This window comes from Felis catus, chromosome B3, assembly GCF_018350175.1.
Source record: "Felis catus isolate Fca126 chromosome B3, F.catus_Fca126_mat1.0, whole genome shotgun sequence".
Classification (NCBI taxonomy): Eukaryota; Metazoa; Chordata; class Mammalia; order Carnivora; family Felidae; genus Felis; species Felis catus.
Window position 1 is genome coordinate 112,705,823 of NC_058373.1, and position 24,944 is coordinate 112,730,766.

At 34.9% G+C, this 24,944-nt stretch overlaps 1 protein-coding gene across 16 annotated transcripts in view; it reads left to right on the forward strand.

Moving 5' to 3' along the window:
• Positions 1–24,944, forward strand: part of GPHN (gephyrin) — a 635,834-nt gene that overhangs the window by 398,113 nt on the left and 212,777 nt on the right. For 9 of the 16 annotated variants that reach the window (XM_019833153.3, XM_019833151.3, XM_011283278.4 and 6 more), the window contains 2 exons: positions 4,108–4,380; positions 5,709–5,816. In XM_019833153.3, coding sequence (XP_019688712.1) covers positions 4,108–4,380; positions 5,709–5,816 — 381 coding nt within the window. The remainder of the gene's footprint in view (positions 1–4,107; positions 4,381–5,708; positions 5,817–24,944) is intronic. The other 7 variants (XM_019833155.3, XM_011283282.3, XM_045060088.1 and 4 more) reach the window with 1 other exon arrangement.

Sequence of the window (24,944 nt, forward strand, 5' to 3'; positions counted from 1 at the left end):
TGATCTGATATGATAAAAGAAAAAGTATAGTCCTAAAGAAAAAATATAGTCTTACCAACATCACCCCCCAACCCTCTCTTCCCCAGAAAGGTAGAGGACTATATTTAGTGGGGACCCTCCCTTGGCCTCCCTCATGTTGAATGTGACCACACACTAATGAGAGTATGTAAGCCATGCTCCTCCTTTTTTAGACAACAAATGTTTCCATTGCCCATTCAAATTTTCTATCAAATCATTGCTCTGAATATGAAAGTGTGTACCTTGGTCTAAAGAAATGTGACTCTACAGTCATTGGTACAATATTTTCTGCCCTAGTCCTTTCATAGTACACTGAGCATTTGTATCTACCATTGGGTAAGCAAAGCCCAGTACCGAGTAAATGTCTATTCCTGTTAGGACTCATTTGTAGCCTCCAGAGACTAGCAACATCAGTCCAACTTGCTAGCTATGTGTAGGACCTTCCCCTATGGAATCTGCCATATAGCTTTCTGCTGTCTTTTTTGTTAGCAGACAGAACAGTTCTTGTTGGCATTTTGTGCCTCAGAGGGTACAAGAGAAATTTATCAATTCAGCCCATCTCTGCATTGTTGCAGCCCCCCATTGTCCATTCATCTCATAGGCCCAGGTGCCATGTCAAGTGTGCATGCTCGGATATCTGCTCATGAGTTCCAGTTAACTTCCCATTCTGAAAGGGGGTTTTTCTGATGGGGATTAACGTATTCTACTTTAATATACCCCTTCTATTCCCGGAGTAATTTCCATGTCCTATACAGGCATCCCTTTGATAGACCAATTTTCCATTGCCCTTCTGCCTAACCATATGACCAAGCTCCTGGACACTTCCTATGAGTTGGTAAAAACCCAAACATAGGGGCAAACACCATGCAGTTCAGCCCATCGAGCTGATTTGTTTTTACCTTCTTCAATCAGAGTGGCGGCCTTCCAAACAGGATGCTGTCCCTTCACCTTGGAATTGCCATCCATAAACCAAGCAGCTCTTTGTTGATCAGTAGAAAGCTGTTTATAGGGCACCGCCCAAGTGGCCCAAGTGGCCATAGGATCCAGCAGCTCCTCAGGTGGTTCCGAAGTCGGCCCTAGGTGAAAAGAGGCTACCTGCTCGTGAGTACCTCCTTGCATTCTCCTGGTAGCATGATCCTATATGCACCATTTCCATTTTATTATGGAACTCTCCTGGGCATTGCCTTCCCATTAGAGCATTTCTCTACTATTACCTAAAACATTATGGATATTTCAGGTTTCAAGATAATTTTATGTTCTTCAGTCATAGGGTAGTCTCAATTATAAATACAATAGCAAGCTAGTAAATGCCCCTCAAATGGAAATTTTCTGGTCCCAAATCCCAGCAGTTGTTTTTAGGTGGCATTCACAGGTTTTTGCTATAAACCTAGTTTGCACTCCACCAGGCCCCTGGACACTTCCTATCAGTTGGTAAAAACCCAAACATAGGGGCAAACATGCAGTTCAGCCCATCAAGCTGATTTGTTTTTCCCTTCTTCAATTAATAACCTGTGTTGATTCAGGCAATCTTACTTATTCCCACTTGACATGTACAATCTATGTTAGTGGAAGAGTGGATTTATATGCTTTGTTTTACAGTACTAGGTAGGGGAAGAATTATCCAGTCAAACATAATATTCATCCCCATAATACATTCCAGTGAAGGAGACTGACCACTTCATATAAAGTTCACTGTTCAGACATTCTAATTTTCATCCCAACTTTCACCATAATTCCATCAACTGTTGTATCTCTGTATAATTCCAGTCTAACTGTATCCCCTCATTAGAATTTCAACAGGTGTTAGAATCACCGTACATGAGTAGTGCCATGTCAAGGAATCCTAGAAAAGGATCTTCTCCTTCCCATGACCATTTTATCCATTTGTGTGTATATGGCCTTGGATCTCTAGGCCTGGGTTGGACCAAGGGATTCAGACTCTTTGGTCTAGACTTATATTGATTAGATTTGGGACCCTCACTTAAGGTGATTCAAGGTGAGGTTTCTTTTAGTTATCTATGCCTTCTAGCTTTTAAAATTCCTTCAAACTAGGGTAAATTTAGATTTGTTTAGGACCCTTTAATGTTGGGAGACCAGTGCTCCCCATCTGTCTGCTCAACCCATAATGGTGCTACATTAAGACCTTTCTTTTGCCTCCAACAGTGCTCACTTTATTCATCCATTTCTTAATAATCATTTAAGTATTTCTACCCTGACAGGACAAGTCCCTTGTGTCTCCCATTTCTCTTTTCCCCATTCTCTAATGAATAAATCTAACTTTATTACTATTTATTCCTTCAGCGTAACATTTTTCTTTGGAAGCAGCTCAGGGGCTAGCAGCTATATGTCAGATGAGCCAGAATCTAAGCTTGGTGCAACCTTAGGATCCACCCCTACGTTCTCCATTTTGTTTTAGTTAGTACAGATAACAATAGCCAAGAGATTGTATATTTACCTTGTTTCTCTATGCATCCAATACAACTCCTTAAAAGTTGCATCTTTCATTTCAAAATTCCATTGCTTTTATCTCCAATAACTAATCATAGCACAGTTACAACTGCATACTGTGCATGATCCTGTGTTTATCCAGGCTCTAAAGATTCATCATCCCCACCCTCTTCCGTTCTCTTCCCAGATCATGCTTCATGATCACATGAGTCAGGATCTTTCTACTGAGTTTCATTTCTAACACCAACTGTACAGAGTTTGGGCCAACTGCAAAAGTTAGCCAGCTATAAATGTGGAGCACTCCACGAGACTTCCCTCACTTCTGGCACCATAAAACTACCCTCAATTTTAATATTTCACTAGAAGCACTCACAGAACTCATTGAAAGCTGCTAAACTCAAAGTTATGGTGTATTACAGGGAAAGAATACAGATTGAAATCAGCCAAGAGAAGTAGCATATAGGGCAAACTCTGAGAGGTTCCTCAAATGAGGAACTTCTGTTCATCCTCTCCCATGGAGTCAGGGATAGCATTACCTCTTCTTGGCCATAATATGAGATAGTACACACAGAATATCACTAAGTAGGCACACTCACCTTTGTCTTTGATGTCCAGAGTTTTTACTGGGACTTGATCACATATTACCCATATGGTTGACCTTTAGTCTAACCCTTCCCAGAGGAAAAACTGTCTTTAGTCTCCAGTTTCTTCCAGAGGCCAAACTGACCCCATGTTTCCCTAAATCCTCATAATAATCCACATTATTAGATTGTCCAGTGGGCAGATCACCCAGGCAATCAGCGACATTCCTTTTAGGCAAGACCAGGAACTAGAGTTCACCTCCCAAAAGCTGAGAGTAAAGGCCAGACCTCTCGTTAGTCAAGGTTAAATTCTTTGCCATATAATCTTTATCTCTAAGGTGACTGAACCATACAAAGAGAAGTCAAAAGATTAGGCACCCTTACAGATATTCCCATAACCCTCTGTAAATTTTAAGATATTTCTTTATATCTTAGATTTTAAGGTAAGTTATTTTAAAAGAGAAAAACCTCTGCCCAGATACATTCCCCAGACATATCTGGCCCTATGTTCTGGTTTTAAAGTTCTACCTATTCTCTTTTGGTGATACATTACAGGTAACAGTGGACACTTGAGCAGGAGACTATAGTGATTTTTATGCAGTGCTCTGTACAAACTCATATCTATTTTTGCATATTGCACAATGTTGCCTAGCTGTATTTTATGATGGTAGTCAGAACTTTAGCTCTCCAAATAAATTAAGTCAGTCCTCAATTGGTTTGTTAATTCTAGTACTCTGCTCTAACAAGAAAGGTGAAAACTGTTTCCTGCCTTTCTCATAATGCCTCTTTAAGACCCAAAGTTGTATAGAAATTTTAGTTTAAGAAAAATGTACTCTAGGCTTATACATTACTGTAGTTCTACAGCTTACAGAGAATACTTTAATATATATAGTGTGTACTTCATATTTCATATTACAAAGACAGTACCTTAAATATGATTTATTCTTAAGACTGACAGAAAGAAATATAGATCCAAAATCACAAATAAATGTGATTGCTACCATTTTATATGCCTGTAAAGGTGTTTTATCTTCATTTTTTTTCTTCCTCTTGTATACAGGAATGCTTTCAGTTTATACTGCCAGCTCTACCTCATGCCATTGACCTTTTACGTGATGCCATTGTAAAAGTAAAGGAAGTGCATGATGAACTTGAAGATTTACCTTCCCCACCACCTCCTCTTTCCCCTCCTCCCACAACTAGCCCCCATAAGCAGACAGAAGACAAAGGGGTTCAATGTGAGGAAGAGGAAGAAGAGAAGAAAGACAGTGGTGTTGCTTCAACAGAGGATAGTTCTTCATCACATATAACTGCAGCAGCCATTGCTGCCAAGGTAAGCCCGCTGACAAAGACCCAAAGATCTAAAGGAACCACAGGTAAATGTACTGATTTCATCCCTCTTTTTGTCCCATTTTTTTCATAAGTTCAATACATCTTCAAGGCATCCTTAAAAAAGAACTAAGGTATTTATGACACTTCACAGCTATGTTCCCTCCATAATGTAGATAGACTCGTTGAAAGCACTGAAGTTCTCAGTTTTGAGGCATTAAAAATATTGCTGTTACCTACTGAAGTATAGCTGTAAGGATAAACAATGTGACATTTTAAGAACTCTCCAGAAATGTCATTTTTGTGATCATATTAAATATATAATATTTTTATATTGAAAACATCAAATATTCACAAATTCATAAAGGAGCAGCAAACTGAAGGTAAGAGACCTTAGATAATTTTAAAATTAGTTGAGAAAGCTTAGTAAAGATTTTTTTAAAGACAGAGTTTTTCAGCAGTTAACACTTATTTAAATATTTCTTGACCCAAATGACCCAAGTACTATAGAGAGGAAATAAGATACAATGTATTTGCATTTTTTATTTAATAAAGCAATATTATTAGAATAGTACCAAAGTATTGCAGATTCTCTGTGGGCAATTCTGGTAGTAAGTAGAGTACCATGTGGTACTTGCATAAATTTAGTCACCTTAGTCATAGAACATCATCTACATTATTATTCATATTTAGTATAATCCACCCAATATGCTTTAAAATCTTCAGAAAGTAACATATCACTTCTGAGAATAATGATTGTTCATTGAGAGCATAAAGATTAAAAACCTAATCTTACTATATGAAGTAATTCCTAAAGTTTCAAGAGTCATCCAGGTATTTTGGTTATGAACATAACTTGAGGGGATTTTTGACAACACATAAATTGTAAAGGATCGTAGAGATCTTTTTAAGATGTCCTTTTACCCCACCAGTAAGTGGTTCTTTCACTGAAGACCAAATGATTTTGTCTCCACATCTATTCAGTGGTCCATTAAGTCTTTACTTAAGACTAGTAAGTAGTTATGTTGTATGTGATTTTTGCTTTGTTTTGTTTCATTTTGTTTTTATGGAGCTGATTAAATAGGTACATTTTTAAATCATTGTATCTTCTCTTTTACTCTTAATTAAAAGAGTAAAAAGTGCCATCAATTTCCATCTTAAGAAAAAGCTTACAACATTTGAAGTCTAAGCTGATATTGTCATTCTACATTTGAGAATTTTTGGCATTTCATTGTTTCATTTGTTTTCACCTTTTCCTTTCCAGTCATTTTGCTTGTATAGTCTCATGTTTTCCTGTCACTGTACTCATAGTTGTTATGTGTTGTGCATTAGAAGCATCCATTCTACACCAGTCCAGCTGTTATCATGGCACACGGTGAGCAGCCCATTCCTGGTCTCATCAATTATTCCCATCATGCAACAGACAGTACAGATGAACGGGTAAGACAATAGGCTTTTGCATTAATGATTTTGCAAGCATACAGCCTACCTCCTATCCTTGGAGATAGGTATAACATTTTATGGAAGATGTGTCTTATTCTGAAGGATCTTCAGCATAATTTTTTCTAAAACTGTAAGTGCCACTGAGCATATTCCATCAAGGAATTTAATAGTTTCTCCTGTACCTAAAATACTCTAATATCATTAAGATTCTGTCATATGTGACAAAGAGCATTTATCACACAACCCCAAGAAATTCATTGCTCAGAAATTATTATTTTCCTTTAGTAATTTTATCAAATACCTTTAAATAAATTACCTGGCTCAATTAAGATAAGCCATTAAAAGGATCACTTTAAGTCTTAAAAATCCAAACAAATTGGTCAAACTAATATTTAATCTCGCTTTTTGCCTCATGATTTTTCTCCTGATTTTCTTTTCCTTCATTATGTTCTCATTAATACCATTTAGAGATTTGAGTCTTGATACAATTTCTGAGATTACTAATCTTCAAATAAAAGCTTAGAAGGATACATTATCACTTGTTTTAGTCACTGTCTATATGATAGTTTGTAAAAACTCCAGGCCAGAAAAGATTAAACTGTTAAGTATAGCTAACTATAAAAAAAAAATTTTTTTAAAAACCTTAAAAATTTTTTTAAAAATAAATAAATACAGTATAACTAAATAGTAATAATTTAGACCATGGATGTCAAAAAAATCTATCTCAGTCACTAATATGGATATAAAATGAGAGGGGGAAAAATGAAGAAAATAAAAAGTAATAAAGTGAAATTTGGCTTAAAATCCTTAGGGAGATCCAATTAAAAATGGATAGAAGACATGAACAGACATTTATGGAACATTATTCAGCCATTAAAAAGAATGAAATCTTGCCATTTGCAGTGACGTGGATGGAGCTATAAAGTATAATCCTGAGTGAAATAAGTCAGAGAAAGACAAATACCATATGATTTCGCTCTCATGTGAAATTCAGGAAACAAATGAACAAAAGAAAAAATAGAATTCTGTTGGCATTTGGGATTTACCTGTGGTTGTGACAAAAAGATACCTGTGGGCTTAAGCAAGTGCTTGAAAGTGTACTCCTCCAGCAGTGTGGTTTATCTGGTCCTATTAGTTGAATTCATTGGGCATATTGGTGGATGATCTCTCAAACTGTTAAAGAAGGGGCCTCCGGGTGGGTTAGTCGGTTAAGCGTCCGACTTCAGCTCAGGTCATGATTTTGCAGTTCATGAGTTCAAGCCCCACATTGGTCTCCATGCTGACAGCTGGGAGCCTGGAGCCTCCTTTGGATTCTGTGTCTCCCTCTCTCTCTGCCCCTCCCGGCTCATGCTCTGTCTCTCTCTCAAAAATGAATAAACATTTTTAAAAACAATTTTTAATTTAAAACTTTTTAAAAAATATTTATTCTTGAGAGATAGAGAGAGACAGAGCATGAGCAAGGGAGGGGCAAAAAGAGAGAGACACACAAAATCTGAAGCAGGCTCCAGGCTCCGAGCTGTCAGCACAGAGTCTGATGCAGGGCTGGAACCCATGGACCTCCAGATCATGACCTGAGCCGTGGTTGGACACCTAACCAACTGAGCAACCTAGGCTTCCCTTAATTTAAAACTGTCAATAAATAATTTTTAAAGTTAAAATCATAACTTTATTACAAATACTAAATGAATACATATCAATGGTGTTATTTCATTAATTAATTATTGAAGGAACCAGAAAGGTATTACAACTGGTTCACAGAAAAACTCAAAGGACACAAATATGTAAACATTAAGAACTAAATGAATGGAAATGAAATTTACAAATAGATGCAACACTTTAGTTGTTATCTGCAAAGCAGCCCATTGCACTTCTCTTGTATAAAAGAATCATTTGGACAAAAACCAGTTACATTACTATTTTCTGCAAGTTTGAGTTGTAAGATAGCTGAAAGACTGGACAGTGAACATAATCCAGAATGTCCACTACACAGGACACCTAATATTTTTGTCCATTTTAAAGTCTTTCACAATTTTTCTTGACCTGTGAAAGGAATACAAAGATGCATGGATGTTTACAAAAGAAAATAAAATTTTTACTCAAGACGTCCATGGATCTAATGTGCTTCTTTAAAAATGACTGTTGGGGCGCCTGGGTGGCGCAGTCGGTTAAGCGTCCGACTTCAGCCAGGTCACGATCTCGCGGTCCGTGAGTTCGAGCCCCGCGTCAGGCTCTGGGCTGATGGCTCAGAGCCTGGAGCCTGTTTCTGATTCTGTGTCTCCCTCTCTCTCTGCCCCTCCCCCATTCATGCTCTGTCTCTCTCTGTCCCAAAAATAAATAAATGTTGAAAAAAAAATTAAAAAAAAAAATAAAAATGACTGTTGATTTTCTCAAAATTTCAATTAAAAACACCAACAAGTGCTTATAACACTGCTGTTGTTTGTAAAGGGGTGACTTGTTAGGATGCCAATTGTTTTTTTCCAGCATTGACCTTTGAGTAATATTGTGACCCAATTATGTATCTATGTGTTAGGAATAAGTAATGATTATTTGAGTTAATGTATGTTTTTATAAGTTTTACATTAAGCTAACTTATTATCATAAAATAAGTAGAAAGCTATATTAAAATAAACTACAAAGACCTTTTTCATATTTGGGAAGCAATATGCATTGTGCTTTATGAAACAGCATGAATTTTGGCATCATATATTTTCAGATCCATCAGTTAGTAGCTCTATGACATTGGGTGTAGTGCTTCTCCTTTCTAAGCCCCAGTCTTCTCTAAAATAGGAAGAACAATGATATTAACATCATGATTACTTAATGACTTAGTTGTGAATATTCAAATAGGAAAATGGATATAAAAGCACTTAATTCAGTGTCTGAATAAAAGTAAGCATTCATTATTTTAGGGAGTCAACCACCTCACTGATACCAACTCAGCTTCAGATGCTACTTACACATTTCTCTCTTCATACCTCCTCTTTCCTTTGCCCAGTTGAACAGTCCTTTCTTTTTCCTTCTTATTCTACCTTTAGATATCATTTAAGGCCTAATAAGTGGTTCTTATATTTTTATAGGTGGTGACCTCCTTTGGAAATGTGATTACTGTGGCCTCCCCTCTCCAAGGGGCTATGCACACAAATGTTGAGCTTAGTTGCAAGGCCTATCCCTTAGATTAAGTATTCTTGTGCCACAACAAACAACAGGTGTTGGTGAAGGTGTGGAAAAAGGGGAACCCTCTTGCGCTGTTGGTGAGAGTGTGAACTAGTACAGCTACTCTGGAAAACAGTATGGAGGTTCCTCAAAAAGTTAAAAATAGAACTACCCTACAATCCAGCAGTCTCACTACTCGGTATTTACCCAAAGATATAAAACTGCTGATTTGAAGGGATACATTCACTCCAATGTTTATAGCAGCATTATCTACAATAGCCACACTATGGAAACAGCTGAAATGTCCAATGACTGATGAATGGATAAAGTCGATGTGATATGTATGTGTGTGTATATATTATGTGAAGCAAAACAAGTCAGAAAAAGACAAGTTTCATATGGTTTCACTTGTAGAATTTAAGAAACAAAACAAACAAAGGGGAGGAAAAAGAAAGATACAAACCAAGAACAGGCTCTTAAAACTATAGAGAACAAACTGATGGTTACAGAGGGGATGTGAGTGGAGCAATGGGTTACATAGGTGAGGGGATGAAGGAGTGCATTTGTGATGAACACCGGTTGCTATATGGAACTGTTGAATCACTGTCTTGTACACCTGAAATTAATATTACACTGTATGTTAACTAATGAATTTAAATAAAAACTTAATAAAAATAAATAAAAATTCTAAAAAATTCTTGTGCCAGCTACAGTCCAGCCTCCTCCCTAAAGCTTTTCATAGATCTAATCTATATTTATCTTTCCTTTCCTTTTGTATTACGTTCACTCACCAAATATTTATCTCGACACTAATATGCATATATCACTCTGTTGGATGCTGTGAGTTTTTAAATGATTGTATATGATTTGGGCCCTGCCCTTGAGGAACTCACAGTATAGTACAAGAGAATATATTCTTAAATGAACTAGTTTTGTAAGTATATCATAACTGTTTAGTGTTCTCATCAGGTATAAAACTAATCAAATTTTATTCTAGAAAATTCCATGAGATTTATCAGTGGCTATTTTGAAACTACTTGGCATGATGAATTCCCAGAGAACAATCTGGTCTAATCCACCATCATCTTTCATCTCAAGTTATTTCAGTGGCTAGTCTCATCAGTTCCACCTTTGCCTCTCTTCAGTTTACTCTTCCTCTCAAAGCCAAGTCCACTTTTTAAAGCATGAAGTAAATCATGTCACTTTTCTACTGGTAACTTTCAATGAATTCTTGTTCCATACAGAATAAAACTAAAACTCCTTGACTTGTTCTGCTAGATTCTACTTGATCTGGCTCTCTCCAACTTTTCTAGGCCTTTCTCTTAGCATTCTTCTCCCTTTCCTCATTGCTCACTAAGCTTCATCAAGCTTTTTCTTGCCTTGGGGAATGTTCTGTCCCCACTACCTAAAACGTTCTTAACCCCACTCTTTGCCTGGCTGACTTCTATTTATTCTTTATGTTTCATTGTAAGTATCTCTTTCTCATAGAAAGACCTGATCTGCCTCCTCCAGTCTAAATTATTCTTACAGTTACTTTCTCTTATAGCATCTAATACTTTTCCTTTATAGCACTTATCACAATTTACAATTGTGTACTTATTCATGTGTTTGATACCTATATATATAGTCTGTAAGGTCCAATAAGGACAAGTATCACATCTCTTAGTTTATATGATTGATCTATACAACATACAGCACAGCTTGGAACATATTATACACTGTATAAATATTTGTTAAATATGTTCCATGAGACTGTCGATTAAGTTTACAAGACAGATATAAAAAACCAAGATATGGTTATCAATGCTCATGATGTGTAAGGACTCTTCCATGAAACAGATAATCAGCATATTCTTTCCCTGTAGTAAGCCAATATATTAAGTGACTATAGTAATGATGATGAGATAACTTTTTAAAAATTATTTTAATGTTTATTTTTTGAGAGAGAAAGATAGAGGTTGAGCAGGGGAGGGGCAGAGAGAGAGGTAGACACAGAATCCTAAGCAGGCTCCAGGCTCTGAGCTGTCGGCACAGAGCCTGATGCGGGGCTTGAACTTACGAACTGTGAGTGAGATCATGACCTGAGCTGACGTCAGACGCTTAACCAACTGAGCCACCCAGGCGCCCCAAGAAGGTAATTTTTTAATGCTAACTATGTAGCAGATAGTATTTTAAGTGGTTTATATAAACTATCAGAAATTGATACTTAAATGCAGGTATCAGCAAGATAATACTTTTTATTTTATTGGAACACAAGTCCATATGGCAAAACAAATTTTCATACAGACTCTGATTAATACCATTGAGAACAACAAAAACTCTGAATAATTTCAAACAACATGAGAATAATTTTAATAAGTATAAATAGTCCTTATAAAGAAATAAAATCATGAAGATTTAAAATTTTACATTTATAAAAAAATATGTTATTGTCGACCTCATGTTCACTAGACAAAATCATAAAGTATGGCTTTTCTTTGTAAATATGAATCATAATTCTTTTGTATTTTTTGTCATTAATTTTAATCTAAATGCAGGTCTTCACATTTATTCTTGTTAAGTTTTGTTTTGCTACATGTATCTGATCAATCTAGCCTAAGAAGATCTTTTTTAAATCGGTATCTGCCATATTACCTGTATTTTCTAGCTCTGTTCCCGGCATATATGTTAATCATGCTTTCATTGAAGTTACTGATAGAACTTTTTTTAGGATAGGCCATTTTGCATGCTAACAGAAACCCTACTGGTTATTTGTATGTGTATATGTTAACCAGCTAACATATATGTCTCTCCTAGCCATCAAAACCCACTTTCTTTGTCTGTCTTGTCCACAGGAATTTTATGAATGACTTAAATGCCTTACTGAACAGGATACACTAATTTGCTAGTTCTGTGCCTTAGTAAAATTTTTATAACACTTAATCGTAGCCACTAAAATAACAGTATCAAAAGCTCTAGAAAGATACATGATATATATTTTCTGAAAATCTATTTTGTATTCATATGTAATCTATTTTTACTATAAATTCAGATCTTATATTGCATATTTGGATGTCTAGTTGTATTTTTAGAAAATACAACCTACCCAGAGCTCCTGGCTGGCTCAAGCACAGGAGCATGCAACCCTTGATCTCAGGGTTGTGAGTTTGAGCCCCATGTTGGGTATAGAGGTTACTAAAAGAATAAATAAAAACTTTAAAAACAACAAAAAAAAGGAAAATACAGCCTACCTTGAAGGTCTTTAAACAGAAGGTACCAGGAAAGGGTACACATGATGGAGCTAACCACCAAGCTGGACAGTGACTCTAAAAGCACTGCTACGGAGATTGACAAATTGTAGCTATGGAAGCCGTAACCCTTCATACATGCCTGCTTTGGGAAAAACTAGCTCCAATTATTATAAATTTGCTCACTGCCTACCCAAAATTAAATCCAAACATCTTCCTATTGATTAGTTTTCTAACTTTTCTGTAAATTTAAACATTTTTTCAATACAAAATTTTAAGTGGTAAAAATAATGATTCAAGGGGCATTGTATACTCACTTATGAATTTCCTTGACATCAAAATACAAGTTTATATGTTTATTCTATTAGTATTCTTACTGGCACTTCAAAAGACCACAGAGTTCAAAAAGAGAAGTGATACTTTGGTTACATGTTCTGAGTTTGATATTGTAACTCCATTTTTTCTTTTACAAGTATTCACCCAGTCAAATTAATAGACCAGAAAAACAACATAGATTGAAAGAATTAGCACGGTTCCTTAAAAAAACTATGCATTCTCATTACAATTTCCCTTAAAGGGGAAAATTCTGTTGTTTAATAATCGACATTCAAAATTACATAGCATACCTGCAAAAGGTTTGAGATCAACTGGGACTAATTGTTTCCTCCATGCTCTCAGTTGCATAAGACAATAAGAATACAGATTACTCTCTAAAAGTGAAGGAATGTTATTTCCTTTGGAAGTGATTTGGCATTTCTTTTTCTCATTTGTGCTGACTTAACCCACTATAAATTCTGCTTACTCTAGGTGGATCCTCACTACTCCTTGGCAAGCCTTGGGTTCATCTCTTATTGACTCCTTCATACACATTGATGAATTGCAATTTTCAGAGCTTAACCTTTTTTCACCTCCTCCTTTTCCCCATTCTCTTCTCTTGCTTCTTGTTTTATTAAAATAAAGACCATCAAGGCTAAACATCTGTCCCTCTGCTTAAATTATTTTTTCTGAGTTAATTCTTCATTCTATTCCTTCTGTCTCAAAGAGAGATTATAATTCTTAAAAGTTAGTGGCTGCTTCTACTTCTTTATTATTAAGGAAATAATTATTATCAAGACATTATTAAGTATGCAAGTCATTGTGTTCATTCTTTTACTTCTCCCTAACTGTTGACTGTGTAGACCAGGTCTTAATTTTGAAATAATCCTTTCGTGGATTTTATTAGTAAAAAATCTATAATTGTACAAGTAATACATGAATACATTCTTATTAAGAATGAAAAATGAAAAAAATAAAAATTAAACAGATGATTAACACCCATTTGAACTATCCCCTCATCTTTTTATTTGCTTTCACGCTGCCCCAGAAGTAATCACTTTTTTTAAAAATCAGAGGGTTACCTTTCAAAACTTTTTTATATTTTTCTATACAAACATAGTAAATATAATCCTAGTAGTTTCTAAGTGGTGTGTGTGTGTGTGTGTGTGTGTGTGTGTGTGTGTGTTAAATTAACAAAGGAAGAGAGAAACTTGACAAACTGCTTCTAAAATACATATAGAATAAATGCAAAGGCCAAAAATAACCAAGATACTCTTGAATAAGGAAAAGAACCAAGTGGAAAGTCCTGCCTTACTAATATCAAGATTTAAAATGATGTAATTAAAGTACTGCATCATTGGTGTAAAATTTAACAGACCATTGGAACAGAATTTAAGCCCCCCCCAAACACCAACACACATATGGGCACATATGATAGTTTGTACTACATACTAGTGGAAAAAGTCTTTTTTCAATAAATGATGCTGTCACAATAGGCTGTCCGTGTCAAAAAAAAAAAAAAATGTTGTTCACCTATCTCATAAAGTATACAAAAATCAATCTAAGATTACTGGAGACCTAAATATGAAAGGCAAAACTATAAAACTTGTAGAATGTTATAGGACAACACTTTTTTTTATGCTGGATTAGGGAAGGATTCCTTTTAAAAATACTTGAAATAAAATTCACATAACATAAAATTCACCATTTTGACCATTTGAAAGTGTATAGTTCACTGGCTTTTAGTACATCCACAGTGTTGTGCAACCATCAGCTCTATTTAATTCGAGGATATTTTATCACTTCCCCCCCATAAATCCCATACCAATTAAGCAGTCACTCCCCATAACTTCTTTCCCCACCTCTGGCAACTACTAATTTGCTTTCTGTCTCTGTGGGTTTGACTACTCTGGACATTACATACAAACGGAATCATATAATATGTGGCTTTTTATGTCTGGCTGGTTTTGCTTAACATGTTTTCAACCTTCATCTATGTTGTCGCATATATCAGCACTCCTTTTTATGGCTGCACAATATTCCATTATGTAGATATACTACATGTTATTTAGCCATTGATCAATTGATGGACATTTGGGTTGGTTCCACCTTTTGGTTATTAAAATAATGTTGGTATGAACATACGTGTACAAGTTTTTGTTTGAACACCACTTTTCAATTCTCTTGCATGTACACCTAGGAATAGAATTGTTGAGTCATGCAATAATTCTGTTCAACTTTTTGAGGAACCACACAAACTGTTGTCTACTGAGATCTATCATTTTACATACCCAGCAGTGGTGGATGAGGTTTCTAGTTGTTCTACATGCTCAACAATGTTTGTTATTTTCCTTAAAGAAAAAAAAAAAAAAAAAAACTATAGCCATTGAGTGGGTGTGAAGTGATATTTCATTGTGGTTTTGATTTGCATTTCTCTAATGACTAATGATGATGAGCACCTTTTATTGTTGTTTATTGGCCATTTGTATATCTTTTTAGAAGACTGGTCTATTCAAGTCTTTTGCCTCTTTTAAAAAATGAGGTTGTTTTTAGAGACATCTGGGTGGCTCAGTCCATTAAGCTTCTGACTCCATGATCCGCGGTTTGTGTGTTTGAACTCCCCCGTGGGGCTCTGCACTGATGGTGTGGATCCTGCTTGAGATTCTGTCTTTCCCTCTCTCTGCCCCTCCCTATTCATGCTCTCTGTCTCAAAATAAATAAATAAAAACTAAAAAATGAGGTTGTTTTTAAATGGATTGTCTTCTGTTGTTGAGTTGTAAGTGTTCTTTGCATATTTTGGGTACTAGACCGTTAGCAGATAGATCATTTGCAAATCTTTCCTCCCATTCTATAGATCATCTTTTCTACTTTTATCAGTAATGCCCTTTTATACAAAGAAGTTTTTAATTTTGATGAAATCTTTTGTAAATTTTCTTTGTTTCCAATACTTTTGATAGCATATCTAAGGATCTATTACCAAATACAAGGTAATGAATACTTATTCCTATGTTTTCTTCTAAGCATGTTTGTCATTTTAGCTCTTATATTTAGGGCTTTCATTGATTTTGAAATAATTTTTGTATGTGGTATGAGATAAGGATCCAACTTCATTTTTTTGAATGTGGATATCCAGTTGTTCTGACACAATTTATTGAAAAAACTATTCTTTCTATTAACCTTAAATGTAACAGGGTTTCTTTCTGAACTCTCAATTCTATGCCATTGATTTATATGTTTATCCTTATGCAGGATTACACTGTTTTGAATACTGTACCTTATAAGTAAGTTTTCAAATGAGAAAGTGTGCATCCTCCAACTTTCTTTTTCAAGATTATTTTGGCTACAGGGAGACCTTAAGTTTCCATATGAATTTTGAGATGGGTTTTTCTATTTTTGCAAAAAAAAAAAAATCTTTTGGGATTTTGTAGGGTTCACATTGAATCTGGGGATCCCTTAAGGTAATATTGCCATGTTTACAATATACATCTTTCCATTTTTTTGTGTCTTTTTTTTTTGTAATTTTCAGTGTACAAGTCCTGCACCTCCTTAATTAAATTTATTCCTTAATTTTTTATTCCCTTTGATGCTGTTGTAAATGAGATTCTTTTATTGAAATTAAAAAAAATTTTTCAGTATTAGTGTACAAAAATACAACCAATTTTTGTGAGTTCCTCATGTATCCTGCAACTTTGCTGAATTTATTGGCTTTAATAGTTCTTTCTGTGGGTTAAAGGATTTTGTATGTATAACATTATGCCCTCTATGAAGAAGTTTTATTTCTTCTTCCCAATTTGGATAGCTTTTATTTCTTTTCTTGTCTAATTTCCCTGGCTAGAACTTCCAGTACAATGTTGAAAAGAAGTGGTGAATGAAGACATCCTTCATCTTGATCTTAGGAGGAAGCTTTCAGTCTTTTATCTAAAAGTAGGATATTAACTATGGGTTTTTCATAGATGCCCTTTGTCAGATTGGGGAAGTTGCCTTCTATTTATATCTATTTTTCTGAATGTTTTTATCATGAAAGGGTGTTCAGTTTTGTCAAATGCTTTCTCTACATCAATTGAGATTATCTTGTGGATTTTTTTCCTTATTCTATTAATGTGTTGTAGTATACTGATTATTTTTCTAATGTTGAACCACACTTGCACTTATGGAATAAATCCCACTTGGTCATGGTATGTAACCATTTTAATATGCTGTTGGATTCAGTTTCTAGTGTCTTATTTAAGAGTTTGCATCTATATTCATAAAGAATATTGGTCTATAGTATTATTTTCCTGTGATGTCTTCATTTGTCTTTGATATCAAGGTAATTGTGGCCCTGTGAAATGATTTGAGAAGTGTTTCCTCCTCTTCAGTTTTGTGGAAGAGTTTGTAAAGAATTTGTGTTAATTAGTTTTTAAACATTTGATAAAACTCTTTAGTAAGGCCATCTCGCCCTGAGTTTTTCCTTATTGGAAGTTTTTTTTTTATTATTAACTCATACTTATTATATGTCTACTCCAGATTTTCTACTTCTTGTATCAGTTTTCATAATTTCTATGTTTCTAAGATTTTTTTCATTTCATCTAGGTTATCTAATTGTTGGCATACAATTATTTATAGTATTATAATTCTTTTTATTTCCTTGTGATTAATAGTAATGTCCCCACTTCATTCCTGCTTTTAGTAATATGAATTTTCTTTTTTTTTTTCTCAGTCTAGATTAAAATTTGTCAATTCTGTTGTTCTTTCCAAAGAACGAACTTTGGTTTTGTTGATTATTTCACTGTCTTTTTGTTCTCTATTTTATTTATCTTTACTATACTTATTATTAGTTCTTCTCTTCGCTTTAGGTTTAGTTTGCTCTCTTTTTAGTTCTTTAAGGTGTAAGGTTAGAGTATTGATTTGAAATCTTTATTTTTAAAGTAGATGTTTACAACTATAAATTTCTCTCTGAGCACTACTGTTGCTGTACTCGTAAGTTTTGGTATGTTGTGTCTTCATTTTCATTTATGTGAAAATATTGTAATTTCCTTTGTGATTTTTTTCCTCAACTCATAGTTAAGAATGTGTTTAAATTGGGGGCACCTGGGTGGCTCAGTTGGTTAAGCGTCCCTCTTTTGGTTTCTGCTCAGGTCATGATCTCTCAGTTTGTAAGTTCGAGTACCCCATCGGGCTCTGTGCTGACAGTGCAGAGCCTGCTTGGGATTCTCTGTCTCTCTGTCTCTCTCTCCCCCTCTCCCCCCACCCCACTCTCTCCTCCCACCCTACTCTCTCCCCCTCCCCCCCCCACTCTCTCCCCCTCCCCCTGTTATGCACAGTCTCCCGCTCCCTCTCAAAGTAAATAAATAAACTTAAAAAAAGAATGTTTAATTTCCACATATTTGTAAATTTCCCAATTTATTTCTATATTGGTTTCTACTTACTTTTCATTATGGTTAGAGAAGATACATTGTATCATTTCAGTATTTAGTGAGACATATTTTGTGGCTTAACATTTAGTCTACTTGGAAAATGTTCCTTGTTCACTTGAGAAAAAATGTGTATTTTACTGTTATCAGGTAGATTTTTTCCTCTGTATTGTTGCTGATTTATAACGTTGGTCAAATCTGTTTTACTTGTTGCATCTTCTGACAAGTTGTTCTAACCATTTATTGAAAGTGGAACATTGAAGTCTCTCAGTATTATTGTTAAACTTTTTCACCAATACTATTAGTTTTTGCTTCATATACTTTGGGGCTCTCATTAGGTGTGGATATGTTTATAATTCTTACATTTTATGATGGATTGACCTTTTTTATCATTATTTCACGTTTTTGTCTCTTGTAACAGTTTTTATCTTAAAGTCCATTTTGTCTGATATTATAGCCATTCTAGCTGTCTTCTTTTTTTTTTTTTTTTTTTTCATTCTAGCTCTCTTTTGGTTACCATTTGCATAAGATAAATTTTCCCATTCTTTTACCATCAACCTATTTGTGTCTTTGGATCTAAAATATGTACTGTACTTAGATAATGTTTTTTTAATCCATTCTGTTAGTCTCTACCTTTTATTTTGGGTAGTTTAATCCACTTACACTTAACATAATTACTGATAAGGTAAGGTGTTTTTTTTTTCCAGTTTGTTGTTTTCTATATATCTTACTATTTTTATGCCTCATTTTTTTCATTACTTCCTTCATTTTTGAATAATGGTATTTTCTAGGGGCACCTGGGTGGCTCAGTTGGTCAAGCGTCCAGCTTCAGCTCAGGTCATGATCTCACAGTTCATGAGTTCAATACCCACATCAGGCTCTGTGCTGACAGCTCATAGTCTGGAGCCTGCTTCAGATTCTGTGTCTCCTTCTGTCTGCCTTTCCCTCACTCTCTCTCTCTGTCTCTCTCTCTCTGTCTGTCTCTCTCTCTCTGTCTCAAAAATAAACATTAAAAACAAGTTACTGGATATTTTCTAGTGTGTCATTTTGATTTTTCTCTCATTTCTTTTGGCAAATATTCTTTTAGTTATCTTTTTAGTGGTTGCTCTGGGGGTTAAATTAACATCTTACTTTGTAACAGTCTAATTTGAATTAATACCAAATGAGCTTAAATATTATGCAAAAACTTTGTCCTATCTCCCTTACTTATGTTATTTTCACAAAATATATATTTATACCTTGTGTGTACACCAACACAAATTTATAATTATTGTCTTATATAGTTTTATTTGTAAATGGTATTAGATTTACCAAAATATGTATTAATACTTTTATGTCTACCTTGTAGAGTACCAGTTTATTTATTTCTCCATGTGAATCCCAAGTTACTATCTAATGTACTTTCATTTCAGCCTGAAGGACTCCTTTTAGCATTTCTTGTAGGGAAGCTCTACTAGTATTGAACTCTGTTTTTGTTTATCTGAGAATATTTTGATTTCCTTTTCATTTTGAATTATATTTTTGCCAGATATAAAATTTCTTGTTGACCATTTTCTTTCAGCATTTTGAATATGTTAATTTGCTGCCTATTGACCCTTATTGTTTTTGCTGAGAAATCAGCTGTTAATCTTTTGGGGGATCTCTCATATGAATTGCCTCTCTCTTGCTGCTTTCAAAATTCTTTATCTTTTACTTTCAACAATTTGTTATGTGTCTTGGTATAATCTCTTTAACTTGGAATTGTTGAACGTCCTGGGTATATAGATTTGTGTCTTTCATCACATTTGGAAAGTTTTCAGTCATTACTTCCTCCAGTATTTTCTCTACCTCTTTCTCTCTTCTTCTGGGACTCCCATTACGCATATCATTGCTCTTTGTCATAATTATAGGTTTTGGTTTGTTGATTAACTTTTCTTGTCAAGTTTTATTATTTATTGTGTGTGGTTACTGAAGTCTCTGTTCCATTAGCTTTTTGATCAGCTAGTGATTCAACAGAGATTTCCTTAAATGTCTGGGATAAATATATACTGAAAAAGAAAAATCTCTCATTCTTTGCATTTGGACTCTGTATATGTGTCAGGGCATGCCTTCAGCACTCAGCCAGTTTACAATTTTGACTTAGCCTTCATTTCCTGCTTGTGCAGAGTCTGAAGTTTGACAAGAGGTGAAATATTAGGTGAAGTCTTCTGAGGATGTGGCCAACCCTGGGCATAAATATGACCTCTAGATTCCCAGGAATATGTGGGAGTTTTTCAAAGTCCTTATGCCTGAAAGCGTTTCATTACATTGCCTTTCCTCCCAAGTTTTTGTTAGTCTATTCTTTGTCCCAACTGTTATCCCTTGCCCAGACAGCAGTAGTTAATATATTTGTCTTTACATTTTTGGGCAGTACCACCAGCTGGTTAGCTGTAGGAGCCCTGGGAGAGTTTGAGGTTAGGAGGAATAAAAACAAGCCCTAAATGCCCTTCAGTGAACTAACTGACATGTTGAAACAAAGAACTGTAATTCTTAAGAATAAGGTTTATTCTCCCTCCAGTACAAAGAACCTTATGAGGAATGTGAGCTGTGTCTTCAAGTCTACCACTGAGCTGTTTAGTGGAGGAATTGGTTTTTTGTTGTTGTTGTTGTTGTTGTTGTTTTATTTTTGATTTTTTTCTTGATTAAGTATTCACCTGGTTGCTATAAACTTTTAGTTTTTAGATTTGGGGTAAAGTTGATTCTGACAGTTTTTGCCAGTTTATTCCTCTCTTTCATGGTGTGATAGAATTTTCACATTTCCTACTCTGCCATTTCCACTGGATTCCTTTTAAGACACAAAGACCACTAACTATAAAGGAAACTATTGGTATATTTGGCTAAATTAAAATATTCTATTAATCATAAGACATGATTGAGTAAGACAACAAGCTATAAAATAGAAATAGATGTTTTCAGCATACAAAACTGATAAAGAACTAGTTATCCAGAATAAATACAGACATCTAACAATTTATTTAAAAAGGACAACCCAATAAGGGAATATTTGAGCAAAAGATTTGAAGAGGGTCTTTACCAAAAAGAACATCTAAATGCCTGATAAGCATGTAAAATAATGCTTTTTCTCATTAATAGGGAAAGGAAAATCAAGCCCTGAAAAACATATTATTACTACTACCAGATTTGAAAAAAAAAATTGCTAGTATGGACAATACTAGGTAGAGATAAGTTGTGGAGTAGGAGGAACTATCACCATTTTCTTTTGATAGACATATAAATTGCCTTAACCAATTTGGAAGTTTGTAAAAGAGGGTATGCCTACCCTAAAGCCAGCAATTCTGTTTCTAAGTGTGTGTGTGTTTGAGTGTGTATCCTAAAATTAATATATGTAGAAACCATGATACATGCTAGAATATTCAAAGTAGCATTGTTCATAGTGTCTTCAAAACGGAGATAGTACAAATGCCCGTCAACTGAGTAATCCATATTCACTGCCTCCTTTTCCTTACCTCCAGTTTTTGTTTTTGTTTTTGTTTTTGTTTTTGTTTTACCTCTTATAATTGGGTACCTGTCTTCATCAAATAATGAAATAGCTATCCCTCAGGGCGTTTGGGTGGCATGGTCAGTTAAGCATCCGATTCTTGATTTCAGCTTGAGTCATGATCTCATGGTTGGTTTGAGCCTGTCATTAGGCTCTGAACTGACAGCATGGAGCCTGCTTGGGATTCTCTCTTACCCTCTCTCTCTCTGCCCCTCTCCCCATCAGGTGCTCTCTCTCTCTCTCTCTCTCTCTCTCTCTCTCTGTCTCTCTGTCTCTCTGTCTGTCTGTCTCTCTGTCTCTTTCTCTCTGTCCATCTCTCTCTCAAAATAAATAAACTTAAAAAAAAAAAGAAAGAAAGAACTGCCTCTCAGACAACTAATAACTACTCCTGCAAAGAATTTCGAAGTTTATCTTTTGCCTAAGTTTCTTTTGAGATAGGTGGAAAATTTATTTCTAGGCTACATAATGAAATTGTGAGTTTATGGTTGCCAGTTATAACTGGATCCACGTTATTGGTAATTGCTTTCCCAAATCCTTAGTTATCCTCCCTGCTAATTCATCAACATATATATCCAGATATTTATGAAAGTTATCTTTGCCACGTATATTTCCCCATTTTTCTCATTAATGGATTTTCACTTCAACCATGAAAGGAAAAAATAATAGTGAATGTGTCTCCTCTTTTCTTTCAAATTACCCCACTTTATCATCCCACTTGCTTCCTCAACTCACTTCTACTCTTTTTACTCTACTGGTAACTTCTTTAATTGCTGGATCTAATGACATTTTTTAAAGTTTTTATTTAAATTCCAGTTACCTAACATACAGTGTGATATTAGTTTCAGGTGTGTAGGTAGTGATTCAATACTTCCATACAACATCCAGTGCTCATCACAGCAAGTGCACCCCTTAATCTCCATCATGTATTTTACTCATCCCCACACCCAATTCCCCTCTGGTAACAATCAGTTTGTTCTCTATAGTTAAGAGTCTGTTTCTTGGTTTGCCTCTCTTTCTTTTTTTTTTTTCTTTTTTTCCCATTTACTCATTTATTTTGTTTGTTTCTTAAATTCCACATATGAATGAAATCATATGGGATTTGCCTTTCTCTGACTGATTTATTTCGCTTAGCATAATACTCCCTAGCTCCATCTACATCATTAGAAATGGCAAGATTTAATTCTTTTTTATGTATGTAAATGTATACACACACACACACACACACACACACACACACACACACACACACACACGTGTATATACCACATCTTTTTTATCCATTCATCAGTTGATGGACACTTGGGCTGTTTCCATAGTTTGGCTGTTGTAGGTAATGCTGCTGTAAACATCAGGGTTCATGTGTCCTTTTGAATTAGTATTTTTGTATTCTTTGGGTAAATATCTAGTAGTGAAATCACTGGATGGTAGGGTAGTTCTATTTTTAACTTTTTGAGGAACCTCCATACTTTGCCAGAGTGGCTGCACCAGTTTGCATTCCCACCGACAGTGCAAGAGGGTTCCTTTCTCCATATCCTTACCCAACACCATTGTTTCTTGTGTTAGTGATTTTAACCATTCTGACAGGTATGAGGTAATATTTCACTGTAGTTTTGATTTGCATTTCCCTGATGATCAGTGATGTTGAGCATCTTTTCATGTGTCTATTGGCCATCTGTATGTCTTTTTTGAGAAGATGTCTTTTCATGTCTTCTGCCCATTTTTTAATTGGATTATTTACTTTTTGGGTATTAAGTTTTATAATTCTTTATACATTTTGGATACTAACCCTTTATTGGATATTTAATTTATAAATATCATGTCCTATTCTGTCAGTTGCCTTTTAGTTTTGCTGTAGTCCCAGTAGTTTATTTTTGTTTTTGTTTCCCTTGCTTCAGGAGATATATCTACAAAGAAGTTGCTACAGCCCATGTCAAAGAGGACACTGCCTGTGTCCTCTTCTAGGATTTTTATGATTTCAAGTCTCATTGAATATTCTTTTCTGCTTTGTAAAAGATTAATCGACCATATAATTGTGGGTTCATTTTTGGGTTTTCTGTTCTGTTCTACTGATTTATTTGTCTATTTTTGTGCCAGTACCATACATTTTGCTCACTACAGCTTTGTAATATAACTTGAAGTCTGGAATTGTGATACCTCCAGCTTTGTTTTCCTTTTTCAAGGTTGCTTTTTGGCTATCCGGGATCTTTTATGATTCCATACCAATTTTAGGATTGTTTTTTCTAGCTGTGTGAAAAATGCTGGTGATATTTTGATAGGGATTGCATTAAACATGTAGATTGCTTTGGATAGTAGAGACGTTTTAACAATATTTGTTCTTCCATTTCATGAGGATGGACTGTTTTTCCATTTCTTGGTGTCATCTCCAGTTTCTTTCATCAGTGTTTTATATTTCACATCTTCAGGTTAAGCTTATTCCTAGGTATCTTATTGTTTTTGGTGCCATTGTAAATTTAATTGATTACTTGTTTCTTTCTCTACTGCTTCATTATGTGTATATAGAAATGCATCAGATTTCTGTAGACTGATTTTTATCCTGAACCTTTATTAAATTCATTTATAAGTTCTCACAGTTTTTTGGTGGAGTCTTTCAGGCTCTCAGTGGCTTTTTTCCAACTCTCATCCTACTCATAATAGTTGATATCTTTTAACATCTCCTTGAAAGTTTCTTCTCTCTTCCCTTCCCTTATGTTCACACTGTCTTGATTTTCCTTTTAAGTGTCTAATAATTTCTTAAAGATTTGAAAACCAAATAATTTCTCTTCCAAACTGAAATACTTTTGAAAATGAAAAATTTGGTATTTAATATTGAGCCAGTTTGATAGATACAAATCCAGATTGCTCAAGGAAAAATAGGATGTACTATTATTTCATTTACATATTCTTTTTTTTTCCTCCTCAATTTTTTCTTCTGTTATCCATCTTCTGAGTTCCATAATATGGATCTTACCTAGAATTATCAGCCATCATCTTTTGTTCTTTTACATACTGTCCTTGGATGATCTGAAACATTTGCATGGCTGAAACTACCACCTCCATTGATAATTACCAAAGTATATATCTTTTTTTATGTTTATTTATTTTTGAGAGAGAGACAGAATACAAGTTGGGGGCGGGGGGCGGGCAGAGAGAGAGGGAGACACAGAATCTGAAGCAGGCTCCAGGCTCCAAGCTGTCAGCACAGAGTCCAACATGGGGCTCGAACTCACAAACCATGACATTATGACCTGAGCCAAAATCAGATGTTTAACTGACTGAGCCACCCAGGTGCCCCTCCCAAAGTATATATCTAATCCTTAACTTTTTCCTGAGCTCTAGACTCATATTTCTTTTTTTTTTATTTTTTATTTTTTTAAATTTACAACCAAATTAGTTAGCATATAGTGAAACAATGATTTCAGGAGTAGATTCCTTAAAGCCCTTTACCCATTTAGCCCATCACCCCTCCCACAACTCCTCCAATAACCCTCAGTTCTCCGTATTTATGAGTCTCTTCTGTTTT